The 27,410-nt window shown below is 40.0% G+C and overlaps 1 protein-coding gene across 3 annotated transcripts; it reads right to left on the reverse strand.

The window, feature by feature from the left end:
- LOC146655515 (gamma-adducin-like) lies at positions 1 to 27,193 on the reverse strand. Of its 3 annotated transcripts, none has more exons than XM_085427916.1 (15): positions 27,001 to 27,193; positions 16,565 to 16,795; positions 15,277 to 15,421; positions 14,466 to 14,617; positions 13,137 to 13,217; positions 11,055 to 11,204; positions 10,576 to 10,719; positions 9,291 to 9,389; positions 8,494 to 8,667; positions 6,599 to 6,859; positions 6,272 to 6,388; positions 6,024 to 6,113; positions 4,102 to 4,225; positions 1,870 to 1,965; positions 1 to 1,748 (listed from the first exon to the last, which is right to left on the reverse strand). In XM_085427916.1, the coding sequence occupies exons 2-15, from the start codon at positions 16,763 to 16,765 to the stop codon at positions 1,498 to 1,500; spliced, it is 2,085 nt and encodes a 694-aa protein (XP_085284042.1). In that variant the 5' UTR covers positions 16,766 to 16,795; positions 27,001 to 27,193; the 3' UTR covers positions 1 to 1,497. The 3 variants fall into 3 exon arrangements, with proteins under 3 accessions (XP_085284042.1, XP_085284043.1, XP_085284041.1); XM_085427917.1 differs by lacking the exon at positions 27,001 to 27,193 and adding an exon at positions 21,561 to 21,789 and having other exon boundaries at positions 1,870 to 1,962; XM_085427915.1 differs by lacking the exon at positions 27,001 to 27,193 and adding an exon at positions 21,561 to 21,787.
- Between the last annotated feature and the right edge of the window lie 217 nt (positions 27,194 to 27,410).

The following is a 27,410-nucleotide window of genomic DNA, read 5'->3' on the forward strand; positions in this document are numbered from 1 at the left end:
TTATGGAAACATATCCCAGCTTTTATTAAATCAGGTCATTAAATCAAGGCATTGTTAAAAGGCTGACTTTGAAGCAAGGCGACTGAAGAAAAAAAAAAAAAAAGGTGATACAAACAGCAATGTAAACAACAGAGGAAGAACAGCATTAAGCACACTAATTACACAAGTAATACAGTTTGTAAACACAAAGCGCTCTGCATGTTCAGTAAATAAGGAGCTTAATTAAGGTGGGTAAAAACCCCCAAAAACAACAGAGGAAGTGTTAAAATATTGTTATTTGATTGTACTGTCACATCTCTATATTTCATTGTTTAACATTTGGTTTAGCGTAACAAAAGAACTTCACAAAAAAAAGAAAAAAGAAAACTATTTACAAAGGCAAAGAATTCACTCCCTTTGGGTTTAAACAAATCATTCACATTATTGACTGGGATGTAAATATATGGCCCTCTAATATACTTTATATCAAACTAACAGTGGCTACAAAGAAAAGCTTTCCATCAGCCAACTACTTAGCCAAAATCTGCCATCAGCATCCGTCACATTCATTTCACTTTCTGCAGCGCAGACGTGCCACTTTCATCCAATGAAGCGATTTCCCCGTCAGTTCTGTAAAAAGTCACTCTTTGTCACTCCTAAACAACGTGCGGCAATCCTCGCTTTGCTGAGCTCTTTCTGATAGTCACAGTCAATTCCTTGTCACAATTACAATAAAGCAGCAACCATGGGAACAATATCACGTGTTAAAAACTACATGAATTATTACTGAATTATCAATCACTGCGTGTTAAGTATAAGAGTTAGTATGTAAATAGACAAAGAAATCATCTCTCAAACACTATAATGTTAATACCTATAATATAAACCGACATATATTATTACAAGGTAGTAGAACTATGACTATGTTCAGTTACAACTCGTACTTCTTATAAGTCTAACCGTCATATAATTTGAATATCTTCAGCCGCTGTTACACTACTGGTATGGAAGTTACATTTTTTTTAAATTGCTAAACAATTTTCTTAGCTGTCAGTATACATTCAACAATGAACTTGTGCAAAAAGGGGGGAAAAAAAAAATTCACAAATATGTAACACGTCCGATCGGATGCATTAACTTCAAAGCTTTGGCCTGCGTTTGGCTCTCCAGGGCTCTGAGTCACCCCCGTCTCCTTTGATACCCATTTCTAAAACCCGTTAAAAAATATGGGTGAGAACAAAGAACCAAAACAAAAACAGTCCTGCATTGCATTTTGATTTGATGAAACTCCGCTGAGCCCTCAGTGGTCAAATGAAATCTCACAGGAAATTAAACCTTCCACATTACCATCTACTGGCACATCTCTGAAAAACTTTCACATTGAATAATAGCTGTGAATGTGGGGAACTGGGTGTTCAAATACAACAATGTCCTGGGGGGCTTATTTCACTTCCCTTCAACAAACTGAAAATTAGGAAGGCAATTCAGACGTTTTCATTGCTTTTCGGGTTCATTCGCTCATGCTTCTAGTTTCTCTTTCTCCTCCTTCTTTTTCTTGCTCTTCTTCAAGAATGAAGGTGTGCGGAACTTCTTTTTCTTTTTCTTGGGAGACTTGGTTTGGCTCTCCGGGGTCTGAGGCTCCCCCGTCTTTTCCTTCGTTGTTATGGAGATTTCCACCGTTTCTGAAGTGCTCACGCTCAGCTTGGATACCTCGATGCTCAGATCCTCCTCCATCTCTGCCAAGTGGTCTTTCCCATTGGGTATTGTGTCTGTCATGAGATGAAGCCAACGGAGAGGGATGCGAATAAAAACACGTTAAATTATCCATTTCATTTGAGGCATTTCTTGTCCTTTTTCACTAACTGAAACACCCATTCACTTGCTAATTACCTTGTTTAGCTGGCGTCATTATGGGAGAGAGGGAGAGGGAGATAGTTGAGCCATCAAATGTGGTCATCTCATCTGCATCAGTGGCATCATCATCTTCTGTAAAAGGATTGAAGCTCATAGGGGTCAGTCATCTAACAAAGCAGGTATGAGTCAGCTTAGGCTATTATATGAACAAATAAAATCCCAAGCTGATGTCGGCACTCTACAAACAGCTAACAGGGTTACACAATTCATTCAGAGGGAGAACGGGAATGTTGGAACAAATGTCCCAGGAATCAATCAGTAGAAATTTTCCCCGGCAGCACACATTTTGCAATCTTACAGCAAAGAAGGTATGGATGTATAACTGACAACAGCACTGCACTCTTCAGACTTCCCTTGATGCATCCAGAGCCAAGATCAAAAGCACATCTACACTAATATCTTTTACTTTAGCAACATCTCGATGTCCACAACATTCCCACGTTTTAGGAAACCAAAAAGAGAGACTTTTGGAAATGCTGCCGACCCAGTTTTAGTTTGAAAACTTGAAATATCTAATACCAGGCTTTATTGTACTGTGTGGATGTTGAGGCTGTGGAATCAATGAGGCAGAAAACCACACTGACTTCTTGATCAGACCGTATCAGTTATAAAAGTAAGCTATTATACCTGTTATGACTTTATCTTTTCTGTTTGGGCTCTCCTTCCTCATCACCACAGCTGTTTCTAGTGATGGATAACGCCCTGGGGACCGCTCAAATATCTTGCAATATTTGTTTTGTTTTCTACCACCATGACTGGTTATACTGGTTTTACCTTCAACGACAATTACGCCATATTACTAGCCCAGATAATATTTGTATCCTTCCTCTGTAGTATTTTTAAAAGCAACTAGCTCTACCCCTCTTTCCACATACAAAGGTATGAACAGTGCACCTGATTGGTCATCATTTTCAACTGTGTTAGGAATTAGCAGGGACGCCACTAATATCTACCATGAAAAGTGTTTGTAAAATCTTATGGTAGCACAAGCTTAAAGGTTAGGAGATGTCCTTTTTCTGTCTGGTCAATGTTAAGATTGACCAGATAGCATCCCAGCATTCCCATAATTATTTAGGCACTGACAAAACCTTTGTAATTTTGTTTCCGTATACTACCCGAGTGGATTTTAACTCAAACATTCAGTATGTGATTTAATTGCAGACTTTGATCTTTAAGGCAAGGGGTTTAACTAAAGTATTGCATTAACTGTTTGAAAATTGCCATCATTTTTATACACAATACGGGTCAAACATAATTGGACAAACCAATGATGAAACTCGTGTGCAGTCAATGACTGCCCGAAGTCTAGATCTCGTGGACATCACTAAATCCTGTGTTTTCTCCCTTGAGATGCTCTGCCAGGGCCTCACTGCAACCACGTTCAGTTGCTCCTTGTTTGTGGGTCTTTCTGCATTCAGCTTGGGCTTCAGTAACTGAAAAGCACGCCCTATTTAGTTTATATCAGCTGGCTGACTCGGCCATTGAAGAACATCTCATTTCTTTACCTTTATAAACTCTCGGGTTGCTTTTGCAGTATGCTATGGGTCGTTATCCATTTGCACTGTGAAGCACGCTTCGATTAGTTTTACAGCATTTGGCTGAATCTAAGCAGAGAGTTCAGCCCTGTACACTTCAGAAGTCATCCTACCGCTTCTATCAGCAGTTACATCATCATTAAACACTAGTGGCCCAGTTCCACTGGCAACCATACATGTTTATGCCATAGCATTGCTTAACCATGTATACCAAATACTTACATCCCCAACTCTACCAAAAACCTCACTACACTCATGCTGCCAGCATGCAAAATGCAAACTAAAAGTATTGAACACAAGCACATTTTAACAACTTTATTCCATAGGTTTCTTAGCTCACATGTTCCAATAGTAAAGCATTTCTGTGATGGAGAATAACAAAGGAGTTACTTTGATGCACAGATGTTTCCTTCCTATACACAGATTTCCCTTTGTTTACAGTCACAATGAGACAAAAGGAGTTTGACACGGCGAGTGTCTCTACAGCTCATCTCTCACCAGTAGGAAGTAGTAGGAAACTTTCCTCCTGTACAAACTTTCCTCCACCCAGGACAAGCTGGCGCTAATTAACTGCCTTGAGCGTAACCTAATGGCACAATTCTTGTGTGGCAACAATAACCACAGCAAACTCAGTAAAGCGTCTGACTAATGTATAAAGGATAGGGAACAGTACCTTCTTGGCCTTGCTGCTTTCTTTCTACCATGCTCTTGTATTCTTCCAGCGCCTTCTCTGTGAGATCATTGAAAGGATTGGGAGGAAGAGAGCGGGTCTGTTCTTCATCCTCAATGATGAAAGCCTAAAGACACGGGAAAACATAAGATGCCGTTGCAGTCAGCTGATGCACAATATTATTTCCAAAAGGTTGAAACAGTTTGTTGAAGTCAAATGTTGAAAGTAAAAACTTTTGTTTGTTTTATTTATTTATTTTAATATATTGGGGCTTTATAAATGTAATAATGGTAACTCCTTTTCTTAAAAGCAAAAATGGGTCAGGGGAATGTTTACCACAGTGTTGCATCACCTCTTCTTTTAAAACCGTCTGTAAACATTTGAGCTCTGACATAAATTGTTGTACAGTTATCAAAGCACAACACCTCCCCCCACCCCCCTTCTTACATGGTGAAGGATTTCAGCTGCTCCAATATAGAAGGACTTCTTTTTTCTACTTTGTTTTTTCGTTAAGTGACAAATGTTCAACTGGTAACCGACTGAACTGCAGACATGGCTGTTTAGCACCCAGACCCTTTCATGATGGAGCCACGCTGATATCACACGCACAGAAATCTCTTGCTTAAATAAGGAAAGGCGTCCCTTATGAAACAAAAAAAACAAATGCAGCATCTGGATAGCAGTACATGTTGCTCTAAAACCCAAATATCATTCATTATTAATGATGCCTTCACATGAGCAAGTTGCACCAACTCCATTCAGCTTCCATTTCTGAATGCAACGGAGTGGTTTTCTGATGTGCTCCTAAGCCCGTGCACTCGTTTCCACTACACAACTACTGCCTGAGGATGTAAAGATCAAGATGATTTATTACTGGCTTTCAGCACTGCTGCTAGCATGCAGAGATTTCTGTGGATTTCCTGAATCTTTTAATCCTATCGCGTACCATAGATGGTAAAATCTTCAAATTCTTTGCATGTTTATAGCTAGAAACTTTCTTTGCATTATATTTTATTTACTTACAAAATAAAATAACAAATAATCACAGTCTTTTTGTGAAGGTGTTCCAATTAGGATTTATGGAAGGATCATGACTGTTGCTACATGTGTTTAATTGGCACAATCTACATAATTAAAAATCTAGTTCCTCTTTATATTTGCATTTTTGGTTGCTTTCATAAGGAAATAAATGTAAACACTGCGTTAACCTCCGCAATCAAAATCTACAAGAATGTGTGACCTTTTTCAAATTTCAATAAACACGACAGACAGAATATTTTAGTGTGCTATGCTTTTACTTCTGTGTGTTCGGGCTTTTTGGCTACATATTTTTTTTGTAATCTTGACATTTATCAGCCTCCAAAGCTGAAAGATCTGTAGATCAATGGACTCAAATTCCTCAAACCATTCCTGAACAACTCTTGTTTTAGTCGTGTCACATGATCCTGATGAACAATGCTGCTGTGTGTGTTGCAGTCTGAAACACTGTTTAAACTAAGTAAGACCTGGGGAACTACACCTGATACTAATTTGTGGAGAGATGACTGATTCAAAATTCCTGGATCACCAACTCGTAACTGAACGGTTTAAGAAACATAGGTGTGTAAACAACAAGCTATAATCTAATGTTAGACCTTGTATATGGACTTCACTCCAAGGCCACAAATTTGTGTTTAGTTAATTATCTTTGTTTTAACAATGATTGTTAGCAATAAATCCCGTCCGTTGGAAAGACACATTTGTAAGAAAAATGTCTTCATGAGTTGAGCAGCAATTTAGTATGTGGGTTGAGTTGTGCGTTATTTTCAGACGTGCTTAGGCAAATGCAAAACACACTAAAATACCATAACACACACTGCATCATGAAATCCGGCTGCTAATGTTGCAATTTTTTTTTTTTTTTTACAAATGATACATAAACTTACTGGTCCTGGTATGGTGTCCACAACAATGCCTGCCAGTAACTGAGATTTAGGTCCCGGGGTCATCTGGTCACCTCTGTGTTGCTCTTTTATCTGAACAAACATATTCAACAAAGGAATCTCAGTTATTAGATGCTATGACTGACATTCAAATGACAGTGTAGCTGTTCCAATCTTTGTGCATTTCTACCGCCCAGGTTTGTAACATCTGGGACCAATCTTGTGGAAAATGTGATCATTTTTCAACTGACCCGGTTCCTCTTATCCAAAACCTCAGTGGGGTCAGTGTTGAGTGGGACAAACTGGTTAGGGTCTTCAATCTTTATTGGGGTGCCAACGCTGTAGCCTGGCTGCGAGGACTTCATCCACTGAGAGAATTTAAATGAAGCAAACACACACATAGATTAATAGCAAGAATTCAGAATATAAAAAAGTGCATTTAAAAAACTTGCCACAAGAGGGCAGGCTAACACAGATAAAAATGGGCACCTCAAAAGACGAGCTTGCTCAGGACACCAAAGCCGATAGGATCAAATCGTTTCATTTCCTCTTACACTTTGACAATAAAATCAACACACCATGGTTTTTGTCCTCGGGCTCACGTCCCCGCTGGGTGACTGTTCAGGAACATTGACCTTCAAGTAGCTGTTGGGTGAATTAAGCCACCGGGTCCTTTCTCTCTGTTGTTTCTGCGCCATAAACTTGAAGGGGCTCCGCAGGCCAAGCTCACAGTCTTCTGGCGGCATAGCCGACACTGTGGCGGGGATTTCGACGTCGTTCTTAGACCGGGGTTTTTCACGGACAATGGGGTTCCGGTAAGAATGGCCCGTTCTGTATCCCTAGCACGTTACACAAGGAGAAAATATTATTGCGGCACACGCACCGAGAGTTTCCCTTTGCCAGAAGTTAGTCTTTGAAATATTTTGCACTATTCTTCTCTGCTCATGGGATAAATAAGAAATATTAACCCAAAACTCCAAACCCCCCACAATTCAAATGATTCACAGGCCACCCAGAATCCACTTACACAATACTTTTAAATATTTAAACGCAATATATACAAACAGCATTTTTGCAGACGCCTCCAGTTTGAAAGGGAGAAGACACAACTTTGGTTTGAAGGAGTGTGTTGTTAACAATACATCAAAGACGGAGAGAGACAACTAGAAAACTAGTGATGGGTCCTTGCAGTATGTAGAAAAGTGTGGTCTGAAGAAAAGCAGTGTAACGCTACATTAAAAACAATCAAAACTGGCATTTCTGCACAGGCAATTTGACAAGTTTGCCACAAAAAAAATAAAAATCCCCTCTGCATTGAGCTTTGATCGTCGCAGTGCCAGCAAGCCATTTTTCACAGAGCCGTTCAGTGGAAACTAAAGCTCAGTTTCAAAATGCTTTAAGTGTGACTGAAACACAGTAAACAAATACAATTCAGGGCGTATCAGTCGTAGCATTCATCATCATAAATTTCTGCACAAACTGTACAAAGGAGTGCAAGAGCTACAGTAACTATTGCCAACACGTGTGACAGAATCTAATATAATGAAAAGGTGAACGGACAGATAGGAGGATATTTTTAATTAAGCAGGTACTTTAAAAGGCCAACTCCTCATCCACACCCCTAATCTGTTTCACCTTTCCATCTCATTGCTTGGTTTAGAGAAGTCTTTCCTTTGAGCATTTTTCTTTTTAAATCGTTTTTAAAACCATGCAATGGAATTTCTAAATCACCTTCTGTCAGATACCATTCCTTCATCATTAGCTGTGACCTTTAGCGCAGCTCAGCTTTTTTGTTGTCTTTGTTTGGGAATCATCTCTGACACGGCAACAATCAAACTCCACCCTCTGTCAGGGAAGGTCAGGCGTCCAGTTGCAACGACTGCACTGGCATTTTCGCCCTGTGGTATACTCAACAGTCTGGAAGAAAATGCCAAATCCTATTTCCAAATTGAGTACACGGGAGTTATTGCACTAAGTGGCTGTGTGGTCCGTGTGGCTGTAACTGCCCGCAGCACGGCTCACCATCTGGAAGGTATGTTTGAGAGGGTGGGCGATCTCTGATCACACAGAGCTAACACAGCTGCAGTCTGTTCCAGCCGGAGCTGTTAGCAGGAAGGCGACTCGAGCAGACAGTCTGACATCTTCTGTGTCCACAAAACATGTCAGGGCCTGGGCATTATCAGCGAGGCTTAAAAAAATAAAATAAAAATCAGGGTGTATGCTTTTACAAAGCCCAGCAGAAGGAGTTCTGTTCTCACAGCTAGAACAACAGTATCCTGAATATTAGGAAATGAAATCTGCAAATATCATAAAACAATATGAGCCAATTACAAAAAAATCAATTTAAGATTAGATAAACAAAAAAACACATGAAGTTTCATTGTGTCCTCTAGTCAGCAACTTCCCGAGGAAGCATGTGAGACAGGAAACTCAAAGCATTGTGGGTAAAAGGCACAGGTCAGGGTTCACTCACCAGGTTGTCTAGCATCCTCATAAGAGACTCGAACTCTGCCTCGCCTATTTTCCACTTGACCTCGTTGTCTATGACGACACCGGCAGCGGCCACTCCCTGGGTCAGGGGCTTAAACTTATCCCTGTCCAGGAGAACGAGGTTGTCCGCGCCGCCTGAACATCTCATAGCGTTCACCTAAACAAAGCCATTTGTACCATCGAAGATTGTGTTAATACAATTTTCACTTGGCATTTGGTGCAGTTACTGAGGATTTCACTCATAAAAATTGGAGATTAATTCTAAAACTTTCTTTTCTGAGACACATCATTTTAATTTCAAAACAATCCATCATAGAATTATATAATTAAACAATTGCAAGTGAGGTGAACTCTGAACACGTCAAAAACGACGGAAAAACCAACACAGTCGAGAAAACAAAAAAATCGCTGCAAAAGGATCTCTTGCACAAAGCAACAGGAGTGTTTCAGGAACACTGCAGGGTTCCACCTGTCTGTAAACAGAGATCACTGACACATATTTGAATCAGCTTTACTCAAGCAAGCAGCACGCTTGATATTAGCTTTGCCTCCATTTCAGGCACTGCTCTGTTTTATGTGTCTGACTCATTTGTAGACAGAGGGGAAAAACATTTCAACAAATAAAAGCTGGAAAATAATATCAGTGACTCACACGCATAAAACTGACTTATGAAGTGTGAAGAAAGGCCACATCGAAGTTAACCAATTGCTTTGACCGGAATGGCGCAATTACACTCCATTACCAAGGGCAGGTAGGATCAAGAATAACGATTTTTATACCTGGATCTCACAGGCGAGCTGTGAGTGGTACATATAGTGGAAAGCTTCTTCTACTGTTTCTCCCAAAGCCAGAAGCCCGTGATTCCTCAGGATCATCAGCTGAAAAACACAAACTGCCACATTAGTACATCCTGAATGTGCATTAATGAAAAATATATGGCTATGATTAAAAGTTTAATTAGACATTTCTTTTAAGAACGCATTTATTAGACCAGAAGCTCAATGACATTCTCACATTTGTCTGTTCCATACAAGGCTACAGCTAAAATAAAATAACGACTGCAGTACAGTAGCCTCGTTCTGTCCAACAGTAACAAATCTGCCTATTAAAGCTTCTTTTTGCACTTTTAGAGTTTACGTTCATGCACATTATGGATCTTTTGTTACTAATATATGAGATATCTGCAGTATTAATATGTTGTGACTGCTGCTTAGCTGGTCGACCCAAGTCAAATATTGCTCTCAGCATTACATTTCACACTAATATTGTGGCAATCCAGGGATGCCATCTGGTACAGACAAGGATATTAAAGCATTTCTAACTTTCTCTCTTTGTAGTCATTGTTCAGCACATTAAGAAGCTGGTGGTGACGATTCAGTTTGTGTTGTTTTTGAGTAATGATTTAACATTTGGTGATATATTTATAAAACTGCCTAACTCTAGATGGTGGGTGAAAAAAATGGCAGTGATATGCAGCATTCTTCAGCTATCAGAGATCCAAAATAAAGAAATAAATAAAAATGAGTCACAGAGCTGTAGTTTTCAGCATAGTCTAAATATATGGGACTACCACTGGGGGTGAAAAAAAGAATAAATAAGCAGGCTTCAAGGAAAAACACTTTGGTAGACCAGACTATTTCTGGGCTGGGAGCCCTAGAACAATCTTAGATCGGCTGGTTTAAGCAGCCTCTACCTCTTTAAATTTGCTCATCTGCTTGCAATGATTGCGTGGCAGACATGAGAGCGGTATCGTCTCATCTAACTTTACTTTAAATGTCAGAGTAGTCCCTAAATAGGTGGTTCTAATATTTATTAATTTTTATTATTTTATTTATTTATTATTAAAATGGGTAAACACGCTAAACAAACTGCTTAAGACTATTTGTTGTACCTACACTCCATATCTAAACAAACTAAATATTCTAGTGTACTCAGCTATTTACAGTTACCAACCAGTGGTACAAATACCCCCAGCACATGTGCATACAGTACAACATAATAAGCCCACTCTGTCCCACGTGAACGTGAGCTTGCCACTAATGGAGTGCCTTGCTTTGACAGTACCTTGGCAGTCGGGCCCAAAGCTTTCTGAAACTCCACCTTTGTCTCTTTATCATCCAGGCTGCCATGGTAACCAAAGCACCTCACGTCTCCCAGAAGCAAAGCCTCTTGGGAAATGGGCAAGATTCCACATTTCATCGAGGACACCTGTTAGCATGGGATAAAAACAACTAAGCGTGTGACACACCAGCATAAACAGAGGCGCCTTTTTCGCTGTCGGGCACAAATAAAATGGTGCACACATCATGTGCTGTGCATTTTATAGCAAAGCTTCAAAGAAAATGGTTAAAAAAAAAAAGAAAAAAAAAGAAAAAAGAGAGAGAGAGAACAGAAACTGCATTACAGACTGCCAGCATCTAAAATAACTAGACATGCAGGGGGCTGCCTTTAACTCAGCCTTCTTCGTGTGATACCAAAGTAGTATTTAGCAGCAGCTTTGATTAAAATGAAGCTCATTTAATATTTGCCCCGAGCGTACTTACAGCGGCTGTAACTGCGGTGTGTGCATGGATGATGCATCTCACATCAGGGCGCATTGAATAAATGGCAGAATGGGGAGCAAATCCAAACTGGTCGATGCCCAGATCAGTAGAACCCTGGTCTACAACCTCACCAATTATGTTGACCTTCACCTAAATATTGGAGAAAACAAACAAACAACAAGCAGAGATTTGTGAGAAATGGGAGCTGGCTGTTTAGTATTGTCAGCAGTAGTTGTAGGCGTAGTACTTTAAAAGAATACCCAACTCTGGTTTGCTTTTTTTTTATAACACTATAAACCTTAAGGTAATAATTGCCTGCAGCGTGACTGAACCATTAAAGGTACCCTGTGGAGTTTGTGTCTAAACAAGGTCATGTTTACAATTGTTAATTACAAGTACACATTATGTGCATGCTTAAGGTCTAGCAGAATGTTTTCTTCTCCTTAGAAGTGCATTTCTTTTAATAGTTTAGAATATGCAGTGTTGTTTTTCTTTCCTTTATTTTTGCGGGGGCAATATGACTACTTCTATAACCTGTCGAGCAGTGAAACAGTGTGAGGTGGATGACAGCAAACAGCACAGAACCACACTTGTGTGTCGGATACTTTTCATATCCTTTCTTTGATATGCCATTGTCTCAAAATCAAACAGTTAATTAAATTAACAAATTTCCCCAAGACTACGACTGGTTTCGGATTCATTTTTAATGAACTTGACTTCATTTAACACTGGTTTACTTTAAGTAAATCAAATAAAAATCCTATTAGGATCTGAGCTCTTGACGATTTTTCATTTTTAGAATGACAACTGCAAAAACCAAAAGCTAACATTAAGGAAAAACGTATGCTTTTAGAGTGCGTCAGCTGTCAGGAAGTGTAAGACCACTGCATGAAAGAGAACGAGCCAACTGGCAATAATGTAAATTTACAGCTGACTGACCCTTCCGGTCATAACAGAACACAAACACAGATTTTATGCTGTTGTTAACTGTGTGATTTCTGATGTTTAAAGCGTCTGTGTATCTGCTTAAAATCATTTTGTAAAACTTTACGGCTGGTCACATTATTGGGGTGGTACCTGTTCACCTGTCAGCTGCAGGAGGAGTGTGTGAATGCCCTTTCTTGTGACTGCAGAATGATTTTGTGTACTTTACATTCAGTCCAATCATTATTAATTCACATCTGTTGCCAGGTACATGTCGTAAATAGAGATGTACGTATTGACCAGTGAAAAGCCGGTCAGCCTACCATATGTTCAATTACAAACTGGTCCGTTTCATGCATATACAACATGCAGCACACTCACAGCCACACACTAAAATGATGTTAGTGTGGAAACACATCACTGTGAGTGAAGACACAAGGTTCACCAAAATAAACCACGGTTGGTCTTAATGAGGCACTTAAATCATTTTCACCCAGCTGAACATGGACATTTTAAAGAAGCTAACAAAGGCCAAGTGGCTAAAGCTAAAGCTAATCAGATCTCAGCCTGGCGTGAGCAACAGATCAAAGCATTCGTGAGGAAAATGGAGATAAGTGAACAAAAGAAAATAGTCAATATCCTGCTAATTCAGTACAGTTTTACTGCAGTTGCCTCAAGACGTTTTATATTTTAAGGTAGAGATCCTACAATAAAATACTGGAATACTAGAAACGATTTAAGTACCGGATGTTTGTTTTGTTATATGAAGCTGATGCAACTGCTTTTGTTTGGAAGGCAAAATATGTATATGGTAAAGGTGAGTGAGCAGCAACTAATTTTCAGTTAACTATTTGTCCCGCTTTCCAGTAGCAAAGCACTTTATTTTCACTTGTTCTAAATAAGATCCTGAAACTTATAGTTTGAGGCAAATTGTAAAGTTTAATCATTTCTTTTAATCATGAAAATAATATTTGGCGTTAATGAAAAGTTACTTTTTTGTCTGTATATGCTTTTAGTTAGTTCTCAGAAAGAAAATCGAAATCAACAGAAACTGGTATTACAAATAAATGGGAATCAGAATTGGCCAAATAAACTGCCATCTGTAGTACTAAAACTATATTCCCAACTAAAAATAACACACTCAACTACTTTCCTTACCAAATTTGCTGCCGTCACTTCAGCAAAAGAAAGACCTCGTGGACTGATGAGAATGTGGTCCTGCTCTTTACTGACACGTACCTATGACAAAATGAACACATGAGTAAAGTGGCGAAAAGCTCAAGTTTGATGTACAAAAATCAAGAGGACAGTGGCTTAAATGCAAAACAGGGGCTTCAGAACAAGAGTCCCAAAAAGAGCTATGTCTGTTTTTATATAGTCTACATGTATCTTCATGTAGCATCAATGTGGCTGCCCTTTCTGGTTTCATTACTCTTTGGAATATTTCAAACTCACTGGCAGAAAATGCTTAAAAATTGCTTTGGTTTTGTTTTGCAGATAAATGTTAGCAGTGAGAGATAAAGCCTCACTCACACAGACCCAGGTGATACAAATCATTGACCGCTTGGCAACCTCAAGTTGCCAGGTAAGAATGTGTATTCCCCAGCTGGTTGGTAAGTGCTTGCTGGCTGTTACTGGGTGAAATCAGTCACACAGAGGGTGCTTCACCTTTGTATTTATCACACTTTTCGGTTTCGCCACTGCTCACTGAGTGGCGGGGCAGTCAAATCATCATCTTCCATACAAACTATAGGTGACAATGGTTTTTTTATGTAGCACCATACGACTCTTTGCAACCAGTCTCACCTACCTACTGCCAGCAAACCTCAGCAGCCTTTTCCAAACCGTTGGGGAATACACATTTTTTCCTAGCAACTGATGGTTGGAAAAGCATTGTCCACTGGTGACCAGGCCCATGTGACGGAGGCTTTATACACTGCATATCCTGTGACTATCCTTTAATATAAATTAACTGATGTAAAAGCTTTGAGGCAGCATTTTTAAACATTTGTCTAAGTAAAAAAAAAAAAACAACCACCACTGCTGCTGCCATGAGGAATGAAATCTCTACATTTACAATGTTTTTTTTTTCTTTTCAAGAGGGGTTAACACTGTCTAAGAGAAGGAAGACACATTTTCCCAAGTCAAGGGTAAAGAAACTCTGAACCACAGACAAAAGCTTTTTTTTTTACTTAGAAAAACTCAAAAATGTGTCTGTCTTTGCTTTGTCTTTGGGGAATATCAGAACCTAACATTCTGATGTTCTCCAAGGTGTACATCAGATGTATGGTTGTGAATTCTTGCTTCATATTCACAAACCTTACTTTTCTATGCCATAAATAATATATAGTTTCTGAAAATAAAGTGGTATTCCCCTTTAAGCCTTCCAGGTGCCAGAGAACAAGGAGCACACATAAAGAAACACAAACCTCGTGCTGCATACATAAGCAGGTGTGCACTGGAGCATGATTGTGAAGTTGTACTCACAGTAATGTAGGAGCTTGTAAAGCGAGCCCAGCTGAAGAGGTCAACGAGCCTGTAGAGGCTGGCCAGCTTGCAGCGACTCTGTTTCTCCCCTTTGGCAAAGGAGGGAGACTCTACGCCATACAAGTCATTGACTGGGGTCACCATCCCGATGCCTGCCACAGCACATAACATCATCTGTACATTGCAGTGCATCCGAAAAATGTACAAGCATGTTTACATGATTTGTTTCCACAGTATGTAAAGTCAAACATCCCGGGGAACATGAGTCTCCTCAGCTGAAGATTGAAAAAAGGGCCCTACTCAGAATTCCCAAAGTGTATCTGAGGGTATTTTGGGGATGTAATACCATATAAGGCCATTAATGATACAGGGCATTAACTTTTATAGCCACTTTGGCTTTTTAAAGGCGCAGGTCTGCCTCAACTCTTCAAAGCATGTTCTTACATTTTCCAAACATTTACAGTTTTGATCATTAAACTGTCTAAAACTATAACTTCCCAGTGTCAGCTCTGTGACCTCCCACTGAAACACAGGGGTAAAAGGTCAGGCCAGTATAATGAACACTGCAAACTGCTATACTTGATTACTCAGACTGGTCATGAGAGTTACTTAATAAAAGCACTATTGAGCATTTTATGCTGTTTCAGGGTTGTTGAGTGTCACAGGAGTTGGGGAATTCAGCCTCCAACAATGAAGATATTCAGTCTGGCTGATGCACACTGACGCAGGATACACGTTGAATGACAAACAGGCCGAAAGGGACATAAATGGATACATTCAGACGCACACACAAGCACACGAGGCCACTCACTGATGGGAGCAGTCAAGGGGCCTGCCCCTCCCGTGGTGCTGGCCATGACCAGGTCAGCAATCTGCCTCAGTGCCATGAGACCTGTAGGGTTGTTGCCCTTAGTCAGCTGGTCCTGAATCAGACCTTCTAATTCATCTTTAAACACCTGCAAACAAAACCAAATAAAACTTTTTTATAGTAGGAGATGTGGTACAAAGAAGCTAAAACCTAGCAACTCATGTACACGCAGCCTATCTTTGTCCTACTTCCAACACCTTCACAGGATGTGTGGGGAAGCACAGCGAGCTTTCAGATGCTCCTTATAACAACTATACACAAATCACCAGACCACTAAAAAAAAAGCTCTTTGTGTACATCTGTGAAAAGGGGGTTCACTAGAAGAAGGAGCTGGCATTAAACTTGACCATCAATTTCTGCGTCAAGAGTAGCCTGTGAATCTTGAAACGACATCATTTTCTCCTGAGCTGCAACTAAGCTCAGGCATTCTGCTTCATCCGACCACGGTTCCCATGGTGATGTGATGAGCTCCACTTGTTTGGTGGGTTATGCAATCACAGATGAGTGTGGGCTCGTCTTATTTCCATGCACTTCATTGGTGTGTACTTATTTCACATCCCTGTACTTACACTGACTGTGTGCTGTCTCCTCCATTTGCTCTCCATTTTATCAATTTGTTACTGGAGCAGTACTGTGTATTATATGCACTGGTGTTTATATTATTCTGTCTTTTGTCAACGAGAGCAGATCACATAATAGAACAGATCTCTAAATGATGCAAATTATATCCTAGGGTGAATCTCTACATTATTTAGGCTGAGTTTTTGCTGTGCTGTCTTATTATTAACTTAACTGAAATGTACCTAATAAACTGACATAGGCTTAAGGACAACAAGAAGTGCTACAATTAGGATTTTAAGGAAAATAGTGAAAAATGCCTCCAAGTGTAGTTTAACTTTAAAAATGAGTCACTGATACACAGAAAAAGAAGCAGACTAACACTAACCCCCTTTGTAAAGTAATGATGATAATAATAATATTAATAATCTGGACAGTAACAATGGTAGAACCATTTACACTTAATTCTGTAAGCTAAAGCTAACCCATATTAAAATAGAATGCAGTATATTAAATGATGTGCACATAAACAAGTAAAAAATACATGCACTACAATCAGCATTGAGTAAAGGGTAGAGTGTATCTCTCTGGGGTTTAAAGCTCTGTTTATTACTCATACACAGTGAAAGCTTGTGTGTAGGAGGCTATTTGTATGAAGCCTCTTGCTACATACTGGACTCTGCAGGATCTGGGTGACCCTCTTCTTCTGCTCCATCATGTTAAAGTCCTGCCTCAGGTCCGGTGACATATTCTTGCTCCGGAGATACTCAGGGTCGCTCTCATCCACGCGGTCAAAGTAGCGCTCCTTGGAGTCGTTGCTGGACAAGGCCAGGGTCAGAGACCCCACCGTCTGCCTCACATCCACCAAACTCATATCCTCACCGCAAGGCCTCCCACTCTTCCTCTGGAAGAAAGGAGAAAACATCACAGCTCATTTCGCATTCAGGCTGTCAAGGCAACTGATGTTGCTTTAACAGAAAAGATGCTGGATGGGTTCAATAGTGACTAATGTAATTACAGAGAAGGAGATAGAAGAGAGGTGATTATTGTTATGTGACTGGTGCTGCTTGGAAAGGACAAAAGCTGGTGCTTTGAAAAAATGACAAGTTAGTCACAGCTACTGTGAATATAATAGCATTTTTGTTTTATTGCGATCAGTACATTTTACTTACTTTTCCCCACAAACACGCACAGAACCAACACATTTCTGTCTCTATCATTCCTCAGCGGTATATTATGTTTTATCAGAGAACACTGGCAACACTTTGTAATAATCACTGCCAACAGTAAATGATTACCGTATTTCCCGGACTACAAAGCGCACCTAAATATTAGCCGCACAAGCTAAAATCAGGGGAAAATCCTGTTTTGTACATACATTAGCCGCACCTGACTAAAAGCCGCAGGTGTTTCAATGTTGACTTATCATATGTAAGAGAATATGCACAAAGGGAATTGTCAGGAAAGAGATGGCTGTTTGGAGACACACCCCTTTTATTAATATTTTGAAAAACAAGTTATATTTGCACATGTAGTACATAACAGTAACCTACAGCACACCAGAAAAATAGATTCGGACTACCTTTTAGGCTCAGGTGCAGTGACACGGCTTTAACAAGAAGAAAAGTCAGTCATTCACCATCTTTCTCTTCTTCCTGCGCTCTAAAACCACCAAAGTCCTCTTCTCCAGTGTCGGATACGAACAGGCTCAGGATGGCTTCGTCATCCACTCTCCGCTTCTCTCCTTCGTTGTCACTTTCAAAACCAAAGAAATCCTCGTTGTCAGTGTCAGAGTCGAACACCCTCAGAAGGGCCGTGGCGGTGTCCTCCTCTCCATCATGCAGCAGTCCAGCCCTTCAAAATCCGTTGGTGATCGTGGATGTTTTCGCACTTTTCCACGCTGTCAGAATCCACCGGTGGAGTTGGGCATAACTTGCTTTTCGCAAGTTTATCGCCGCTCGTCATCCACGCCTCCCGCTGAATGCGTAGCGCTACTTTGAAGTTTGTTTTTCGTGCTACTTCGTACGGCACTACGTTGCCTGGCGGACGGACATGTGACTAACATACCACTCTTGAACCCCGATCCTTCCGCCAGGCAACGTAGTGCCGTACAACAGCGGAACAAACAAAACAAATCGTCTTACGATATCACAAAAATCATGGACAATCCATAGAAAAGCCGCACCTGACTAAAAGCCGCAGGGTTCAAAGCTTGTGCAAAAAGTAGCGGCTTACAGCCCGACAATTACGGTAATAATGTTTATGTCAACTGGTCATTCGTTTGCATAACAAAACAGTACTTACCAAAGTTTTAGAAATATTTGTTGCAACTTTACTGTTAAACAGCTAAATAATACTTACAGATTGTTTACAATCCATTGATTCACACTTAGGTAAACACTGTTTTATTGTTTGCTGACAGAAACGACAGTTTATCTAACCATCAAGTTATTCTAAGCCTTAGGCATGAATTTCATTTCAGCAGGAAATCACTCGGTAACTTGTGTTGTTACCGGGATCTCCTTTTAACTGTTCGCCGTAACCTTCTACGTAACCTGACGTGCACAGCCCGAGAAATGTAACTACACGTCAGGTTGACACAGCACGCAACAACCTGAAAGGCGCGAAATGCTGCGGTGCAGGGATAAAAGGAGTTTTTGGTTAAGTTAGGTCATCTTCACTGTGTCATTAGCATTTTTAACAGAGACAATTATTCAACACCATGTCTAAAGAACAGACAACATTGTGACTATTTCACATTTGGTTGATATTAAATTGGTGACACCATTGTGGATTCTTTCAGATTCTTCACAACGAATGTTGTATAAGTCCGGACAGACATGGATATAAACTGCAGCCTTACGGGTTGGCAGACAAATACAACTGAAAGGCAGTATTTCCAGTTTTCTGTTACTTAGTGGGTTTCAGCACCAAACTTCAACATCTCCTTCCTCTCCACACAGACTGAGGCCAATTTATACACTGTGAGAGGAAAGTAGCAACAGCTTCAACTCTTCTGTTCATCAAGAAGCTATAAAGCATGGCCAGCAGCAGAGCCAGGCATGAAGGGCTTAGGTGGTTGCCTAGGGTGCATAATATCAGGGGGGAACTGGCACGCCAGGCTTTCTTTTCTTTTTCTTTTTTTTTGGGTTAAATCATGATTACAGCAACAAGTTTATTAACAAAAACAGTCTTTTAACTACAATAACACAAACTCCATCCCCTGAACTGTTGACAAGATGATGGAATAAACAGCGGCTGACATCATGAGGTAACCATCCATGTAACCAGTGCATGATAGCATCCCTACAATCCAAACTGCCCAAACTAATCTCAAGCCAAATTAGAGGAAGCCTTAAAGCTCCTTGTTTATGAAAAGAATGATATCGGTGAACAGCCTTTTTCGTCGACAGGACGAAATCTAAATAATAAGAGTTTATGATAAGATGATAAGATTTCAGCAACAGAACCAATCTACATACTTACAAATAGAGCTGGGCGATATATCGAGTTTTTAAAAAATATCGATATATTTTTATACGAGATATAAGATGTGACAATATCCTTTATATCGATATAGTCTATGTTACGTTATAATTATACTTGTGGAGCCGCAAGTTTGCCTCTCTTTCGTCCACTTCCGTCTCTACGCAACGTTACTCGGCCTCGCCTCTCCTTCACTGAACACAACTCCCCCTCCTCCCCCATCGCTTCACCTGCAGGAAGCGACAAGATGGACACGGCAAATCTCCGTTAACGAGTTACTGCGCATCGCCCCGTGCGTGGGGCTGGACGGCTTCAACGTGTTAGCTAGCTAACCACGCTAACGAGCTAACCACGCTAACGCCATGCAGCCCAGAGGTGCTGCACGGACTAAAATCCTTTCATTTTCTCAAAAGTTGACAGCGCGCCTTATGTATGAATTCTGGTTGTGCTTGATGGCCGCGAACCGATTTTATGTGGAACACAGCGCTCAGCAATCTGTCAAAAAATGTTTTAGTACGACTTTAGTAAGCTACGGAGCTGCACCGCTTGATGGATTGTCGGAGCATTACGGCTGAGCCTCGCGGAGTGATACGTACTCTGCTTCAACGTAATATTACCCTACTGTGTATAAGGACCATAAATGGCACCTGTTAAGAGACGTGGTTGCGAAGCGGATTTCAAACTCCAGGCTGTCAGTCACGCAGTGCAAGTCGGGAACAGAGCAGCTGTGAAATCTGTCTTTGTTATTGTGCTCACCGTCTTTTAGTTTACATTTTGACTGCACAATTGTGAGCTTTTTGTTATGCACAAAAACAACATTGTTTTCTTTTATTTATGGAGCATTATTATTTAATAAATGCTCATAATTTATTTTTGAGTAAATTTTATGTACATCTGCTCTATGTTAATAAAAGTGCCTGTGTGACATCTGGGACACAGCTTTGACTAAGAACTCTCTTTTTGTTCTTACTTTATGGCTTTAAAAAAATATATCGAGATATATATCTTATATCGCCATCCAGCTAAAAAATATCGAGATATGAATTTTGGGTCATATCGCCCAGCCCTACTTACAAATTTCCAAAGTTATGCACACGCACTTGTTCGTAAGATGTTACAGAGGTTTGCCAATAATCTCGATTTAACAAAACAAACAGGAGCTAAAGTTGTGTTTGTCTTTCCTCTGAGTTTATTAACTTTCACAGGGTTACCTACAGCATCTACTTGTGTCCCCACAGGCAGAAAGTTGCAGGCATTTACACCACAGTGGTATCTTTGTTTGTTTAAAAGACACGTAAATAACTAAATAAATCTGTTTTTCCTAACCTCAAACAAATGAGGTGTCACACAGAGAGCCCCGGCTTTACTGTTCAATCAACTGTTGACATCTGCCTTCCAGACATTTTTATTTTACTGTTAATACAAATGTGACTGGTTTATTCAAATCAAAAACAGTCAAACAGCTTTATTTAAACATTCTTGTCATGTACCCGCCTACATTTAAGTCATCATTATTGACAGTTCCAATAACTACATAGGATGCAACTTTACTATTGATAAAGTAACTAACTTGAAATATGACAGCAAATAGCCCAGAAGCATTGGAAATGCACACAGACGTAGTTAAGTCTAAAATAATGAATCTACTAATTAAACATTTTTGTAAAGACAGGCAGTAGATTTGAGTTTATAATTAATTATAATAATCTTAGCTGTTTTGGGAGAAAAGAGCAGGCCGTTCAACCAAAACATTTTTTTTGTTAAAAAAAAAGGGGGGGGGGGGGGGGGGGGGGCGAGGGGCACCGAATCCAAAGGCTACAGCCGGCCCTGGTCGCCTCATGCAAATGAGATATTTTGAAAAGCAGCGTGCGCCTTTGATGCTGCAGTGTTACCTGATGTGGGGGTGGAGGGAGATACAGCTAGGTCTACTTCACATTAGGCCGGGAAACGCAACAATTTCACTCCACTAAAGCAGAAATAACACTCTCACAGCTGTTTTCATGGCAGCCTGTAATCAACCACTCGATGCGTGGCATCAGATTACAACTTTTAACCGTTACTGCAACGAAAAGTAACGCAGAGGGGGATGTATTAGCCAAAGCTAGAGGTACGAGCGGAAGAAAAAAAATCAAAGCGAGCACATGAACCCAAAAGTAAAACTGTTACTGCAAGTTGAAAATTACCTGAAGCAAAGTTCTCCTAACTACCTCCGGGCGACGTGACGTCGAATATCTCCTGAAACGTGGATAAAGGTGAGCCACGCGGATATTATTCCCAGTTCGGATGCATGGTTTTGGGGGAAAACAGGCTTGCAACTTGTGCTGCTACAGTATCCAGACGAAGCAGCAGGCTGCCCGCTGCGGGTAAGTAGTGAGTTGAAGAGTGAAGATTGGCTGCATGGAGGAGGGTGTGGGTGTGTTGGTGTGGGAAAGAGGAAAAGTGACCATGTGACTTCACTTATCCACCCACTAGAGCGTTTGTATTGAGCGGGACAAAAGCATGGCCACTCAGAGCTTAGTTTTTCACAACCACACTGTAGCTTTCCTGTAATATTACTTAATAAACCTTATTCTTAAAATCCCCCCCAGGGAATATCTTACAGGCTTGCAATAATTTTTGGTGAGGATTTGAAGTAAAGTTTGTGTGTCTGTGTGTGTTTTTTAAATTACTCTTCTCTCCTGCTCTCTGTCTCTCAGTGTGTGATTCATTAACTCCTGCCACTTCATATCATAAATAACTGAGACGCCTGTGATCCAACTGCAGCTCCGAGGAGGTTTACATCAAAGCTGTATGCCTCAATCATACAAAAACAGAATATTTCAAAGCCAGAATAAGTGCCCCCCCCCCCCCCCCCAAAAAAAAAAAAGTTTTCCACAATATAGCATATTTGCTTACAGAAAGCAATTCATAAAGTGTCTCAAAGACGAGAAACTATAACAATTCTCATTATTTTATTCACATCACACTTACTTTTCCCGAATTCACAAGCACAGCATGCCCACTTCACTTGTAAAGTAAAAAAAGACCACCACTTAATGTGCTGGCTGCACAAATCATATTTTTTGAACGGCCACATTGTTGTGCAAGGTTCTTTTAGACACGCTGCTTTTCTTTAAGTGAAATAAGATGGTTCTCTCAACAGAAATAAGGAATAAGATCAAAGTACAACTGAATGCAAGGCTGTGCAGATTTGTGTTAAAAAGAGCAGCCACCTCTCTACTCTTTTCTGCTTTGCTGGTCACCCTCTACGAGCTGTAGTGTAGCAATATTCAAATGCACTCCTTGTTAAATGAATGCAAGTCTGGAATTTCCAATTTTCTCAGTACGGCTTCCGTCAGCCCACAGATGTATTACCGCTTTTATTCACGCACAATCGGGCACACTCGTACCAAAATCTTGATTTTGAGATGTAAGAGAGAGAAGGATTAGATCACTGACTGACACAACAATTGCAGGAAACACAGTGGAGTCTTGGAGGCGGGGCAGATATGTGGACATATGGGTTGATGTAATGAAAAGCAGAACTTTCTCACTCTGGAGCAGCGTGACCCCCTAAACTCCCCCCTCCGCTCGGAACCCTGCCTCCCTGTTACTGGCAGGGTTCCCACCAGAAACCACAAGCAAGCTTAAATGTCTGCGCACAACATCCTCCCACCTTCCAAGCACCACATTCTTGCTGGCTATTTAAACTTTTCAGTGAGGCCAGCCTATCCTGAAAGCAACTCACCAAATGTCAGGTGTTATTACTTGACGACTCATTCATACAGATTACTGTTGAGGATACTGATGTCCGCTACTGGAATCCCACCTTTTTCTTGTCAAAAACCTACTACTGCTCTGCTGGATGTGACATTGAAATCAGACACACAAATACTGCCTGGATAGATCAAATGAAAGCATGTAGCCTACAGTAGAGTAAAACTCTGGGAAATAATCGTATAATTCCTTATAAGATTAATCAAAGAGATGCAATATAAATACCGATGCAGAATTGTTGCTCTAAGTAAAACCATTCCTGCAGAACATATTGGTGAGATTTGGTATAGTTAGAGTTAAGTTATAACCACTAACTGTGTGGTGAAAAGTGAAAAATAAAATAAAACTCAGAAAGTAAAGCAAACACAGCAAACTCCATTTCAGAGTGAACAATAAACTCAAGAAAAACTGCAAAGCATGACACCAAAAAGTCACAGCTGACTTTCTTTTCTAAAGGCTTAGAGAAGAGTAGGCGAAAGCTTTCAGGGTGTCATGCTAGATGAGGGACCAGCGTGTGAACTGGAGTAAACCCAAAGTAAAACCCGGGAGACATAGGCACAGGGAATGGTGATCAGTGTCATGTCATGGTTGAACTTAAGAAAGATATCTGGCCCTGTGGAAGGCACAGCGTGTTGGGATGTGTGTAGCCACCTTTTGACCTGTGGATTTATCTTTTATCTCTGCCCTTGATGGGTTTCTTGGGGGGTTATGATCACACCAGTGCTAGTGCTTTATCTCTTTTCTCTGTAGGGAAAAGCTGACAGAGGGATCTCTGTTCTTTAACAGGTACGTAACACAGCATGGAGATTGTTCAGTATAGGCATCACGTAGAGTTGTAGTTTAAATAGTTTCCTATAGATGACAGAAAAGGTAAGAGACTACTTATTACACAACAAAGAACAATTTCTGCTATTGTGAAATTATTTATATATATATATATATATATATATATATATATATATATATATATATATATATATATATATATATATATATATATATAGTTTGAATGCTGAGTGTTTAAGTGTGCAAGCAATTATTCAAACCAAATTCATCAATGAAGTCTGATTTATGATTAATAAATGACTAATATGTTGATTAAAAATTTAATAATTAATGCCTGTAAAATTCTTCCAAACAGTTAGATCAACATGAGGTAAAAATATCTCGAGTTTCTGTATATCAAATGCCAAAAATATGAGATAATACATTTCCCATAATGCAACTGCTGTGCTATTTTTTTAGAGCATTCCTTCCTTATTTTTTCAAGTCATCATCAGTGTTTTCTTTTTCCTTAGCAGTCAGAAACTGCTAGTATTTAGCACTGAACATTATCATGATGACTAATTTCGATCGAGAGAGAGAGAGATGTCAACTTTATTTCAGGTCCTTGCAAGCATGGTTGCCTTGGTAACCAATGCTTATGCTGTGTGAGGCAAAATTAGTAAGGGAAAGAGAGAATGGGTGCCAGATAACATGGCATCAAGAAGAAAGATTAGAAATCGACACAAACTGTACCGTTTCACAGAAATACACAGAGTCGAACTAATCATCTCATAAATATAACCCTGATTACCCCGTCTGCATGACTGATGGATCTTCTTTATAATTAAGCCACAGGGTAAAGACCTGTTGTATTTCTCTTTTAACCAAAAGCATTCTGTGCTGATTACCTTGAAGACTTAAATCATAGCTCTGACTTTCAGACATGTTTGAAATATTAGTCGTAACCATTACGTTGCACTCACTCAGCCAGACATTTAGCCTCTGAACACAGAGGCACACACTATAGAGAGTTTTGCTTATTTCCCCCTTTCTATTTTGTGATTCTGTTTTGCAGACATTATGAATAAGAATTTTTTTTTGAATTTATTTGTGTCTAATTTCTTTCAGTTTTGTCTATTTGCATGGTATGGCTCTGTTTTATGACCACTGCACATGGCATTAAATCAGATACAACATGAAGAGGAGGAGATGGGATGAAAGTGGGTTGCAAAGTGGCTTACAGATGGGAAACATCTACAGGCAAAGTAAAGCAGGTGCTCTTTGAGATTTGCCAACTAGATGCATTGATATGGGCTGTCACTGAGATCAGTAAATAGGGATTAATGAGTTCTGCTACTACTTGACTTCACGGCCTGTCTGAATTAACTCCATCCATCCCTCTCTCCATCCTTTAATTCATTTTCTTTCACTTATCTAATTCAATGTTGCAAGGATGCTGGAGCCTATCCCAGCTGTCATAGGGCAAAAGGTTGAGTACTACCTGCACTGGTTGCCAGAAAGATAGCCAGTGTCCTGCACTCTATTTAATTCCCATTTTTTAAGCTGAGAGACTCATCAGAGCCTTCTTTATGTCAGTGACTTCTTTAAATGGTCAGTTTCTAAAACATATTCCTTTAAACAAGGTCCTTTAAACTTTGATCAAATGAAAGGTCCCAAATAGAAACAAGAACATTCCTACTGACATCTTTCTGATAAATAAAATACACCTTAGTTTGTAGAAAAACTCAGACACAGACGTTTTGGAGAGGAAACCTTTTAAATTTTCTTTAAAATTTCTACTACAAAACAATGCCATTGTTTTGGTAACTTCACATAAATATATATCACTCCACGTCTTGCTAAAAATGGTCGTGCTACTCCCACTCAGCAGGGTGGGTGGCAACAACAGAGCGCACTTTGAACCTGAAACTATTTACATTGTTATAGTTGGATCGGTGCCTTCGCTGCATTTACGTGTAGAACTGCGTCGGCACACGCATGATCACACACTGCCGGAGACATATTCAAACACACACACGTCGCAGCACTATGGAAAGAGACAGACTTTGTTTACCTAAGGGGAAGAGCTGGCTGTAGTCCCTACTGCGGTTGTCTTTGGATGGCCTCCATGTTGGAGATCTAGCGGTTTTGTGTGGTTCACTTTAATTGAGGCTGAGGTGGTGGCCTGGCTAACAGATCCTTGCATGTTTTCACATTCAAATCACAACTACGAAAAAATGAGGTGGTAATGTGGTAAATTTTCCATAAACCTCTCACATTTGTGCAAAAACCTGACATTTACTATAAACTGACAAAGTACCTACATGCAGTGCAGTAAAAGCCATTTATTATCAAATTAATTTAGCAAGGAGATGATGACAGCGTAAAACTTAATCTAACGTGAAAACGTCATAAAATGAAAACTGTGTCTAAGTGTAAACGGCAACAGGAACAATTGATTGCATGGTTGATAGGGTTTGGGTCATGACCTGCTTTTGGGTTTTATGGCCGTCTATAACTCGCATCACCAGGCACACACATTATGAAATCCCGTGCTGCCCTAGCTCCACATCTAAAGTCAACAAATGCTTGTTCGGAGTAATGTTTCTGGAGAGTGATGCTAATTGAAAACATCTGTTTGAAGCCTCTGCAGTTGGAGGTAACCCTGCCGCAGCAAACAGGCCAGTTAGGCAGTGACAGACGACTACCATGTTAAATCTAGAAAAAGCAGTAAATAGAGATGCAACACAGTCTCTCTGTAAAAAGCAGCAACTCAGAAACTATTTACAGGTTTGCTGTAACTGAAATTTCATATGGTGTTTACAAAAAAATCACTCCACAAAGGATGTATCACAATCTGTTGCTGTAAGAAATCCCATTCTCCTGGGCCATAAGGTGTCCTTTATCTGTTATTAGTGTACTAAAAACATACACTTTCCTTTCCAAAAGCTTCAAAGCTTGCATAGAAAAAAAATAATTTAAAAAAATCATCCTGCCATGTAACTTATTTGCTTTGATCTTAGCTCTAGTAAATGCCTGCTCTCATGGATAAAAAGGTAAAAAAAAAAAAAAAAAAGGAAAAAGTAAATGAACACAACTTACATTGATTGCTGTCTCTACACTTATCCTGCAGCAGAATTCTTCACGTTTTATTTCAAACTCCCACGATTCCAGCCGTTGTTGGATAGCTGTTTACATTATCACTTTGAAGAAGGTCATCTGGTTTCCCAGAAGAGAGGAAACTGCTGCTTTGCCTCTGATCTCCTGAACTCCCTCGGCTCCTCTTGTCACAGCGGCTGTCTATTCTCAAAAGGAATGGAAGAAAACTTGACCAAGCATTTTGAATGGACTGGACTGCACTGAAAAAAAAATGGGAGGGACAAGCTTCCACCCCGGCATACATATATAGATATATATATATATCTATATCTGTATATTACACCAACTAGTTTCTCTAAAGTACGTATGATTTTCTTCATTATTTTTAAAGGCTTTTTTATCATGCAGGAATT

The sequence above is a fragment of the Rhamphochromis longiceps genome, linkage group LG13 (genome assembly GCF_057381845.1).
Source record: "Rhamphochromis longiceps isolate RC_006_pf linkage group LG13, R_longiceps_female_GT1.1, whole genome shotgun sequence".
Classification (NCBI taxonomy): Eukaryota; Metazoa; Chordata; class Actinopteri; order Cichliformes; family Cichlidae; genus Rhamphochromis; species Rhamphochromis longiceps.

Excerpts from the sequence above, each read along its gene's own strand:
- LOC146655515 (XM_085427916.1), bottom strand. The coding sequence starts at position 16,765 with ATGAGTTTGGTGGATGTGAGGCAGACGGTGGGGTCTCTGACCCTGGCC. Across the intron at positions 6,114-6,271 it reads TTTTGGATAAGAGGAACCGG|ATAAAAGAGCAACACAGAGG; the intron begins GTCAGTTGAAAA and ends ATGTTTGTTCAG. Across the intron at positions 4,226-6,023 it reads TGGACACCATACCAGGACCA|GCTTTCATCATTGAGGATGA; the intron begins GTAAGTTTATGT and ends CCGTGTCTTTAG.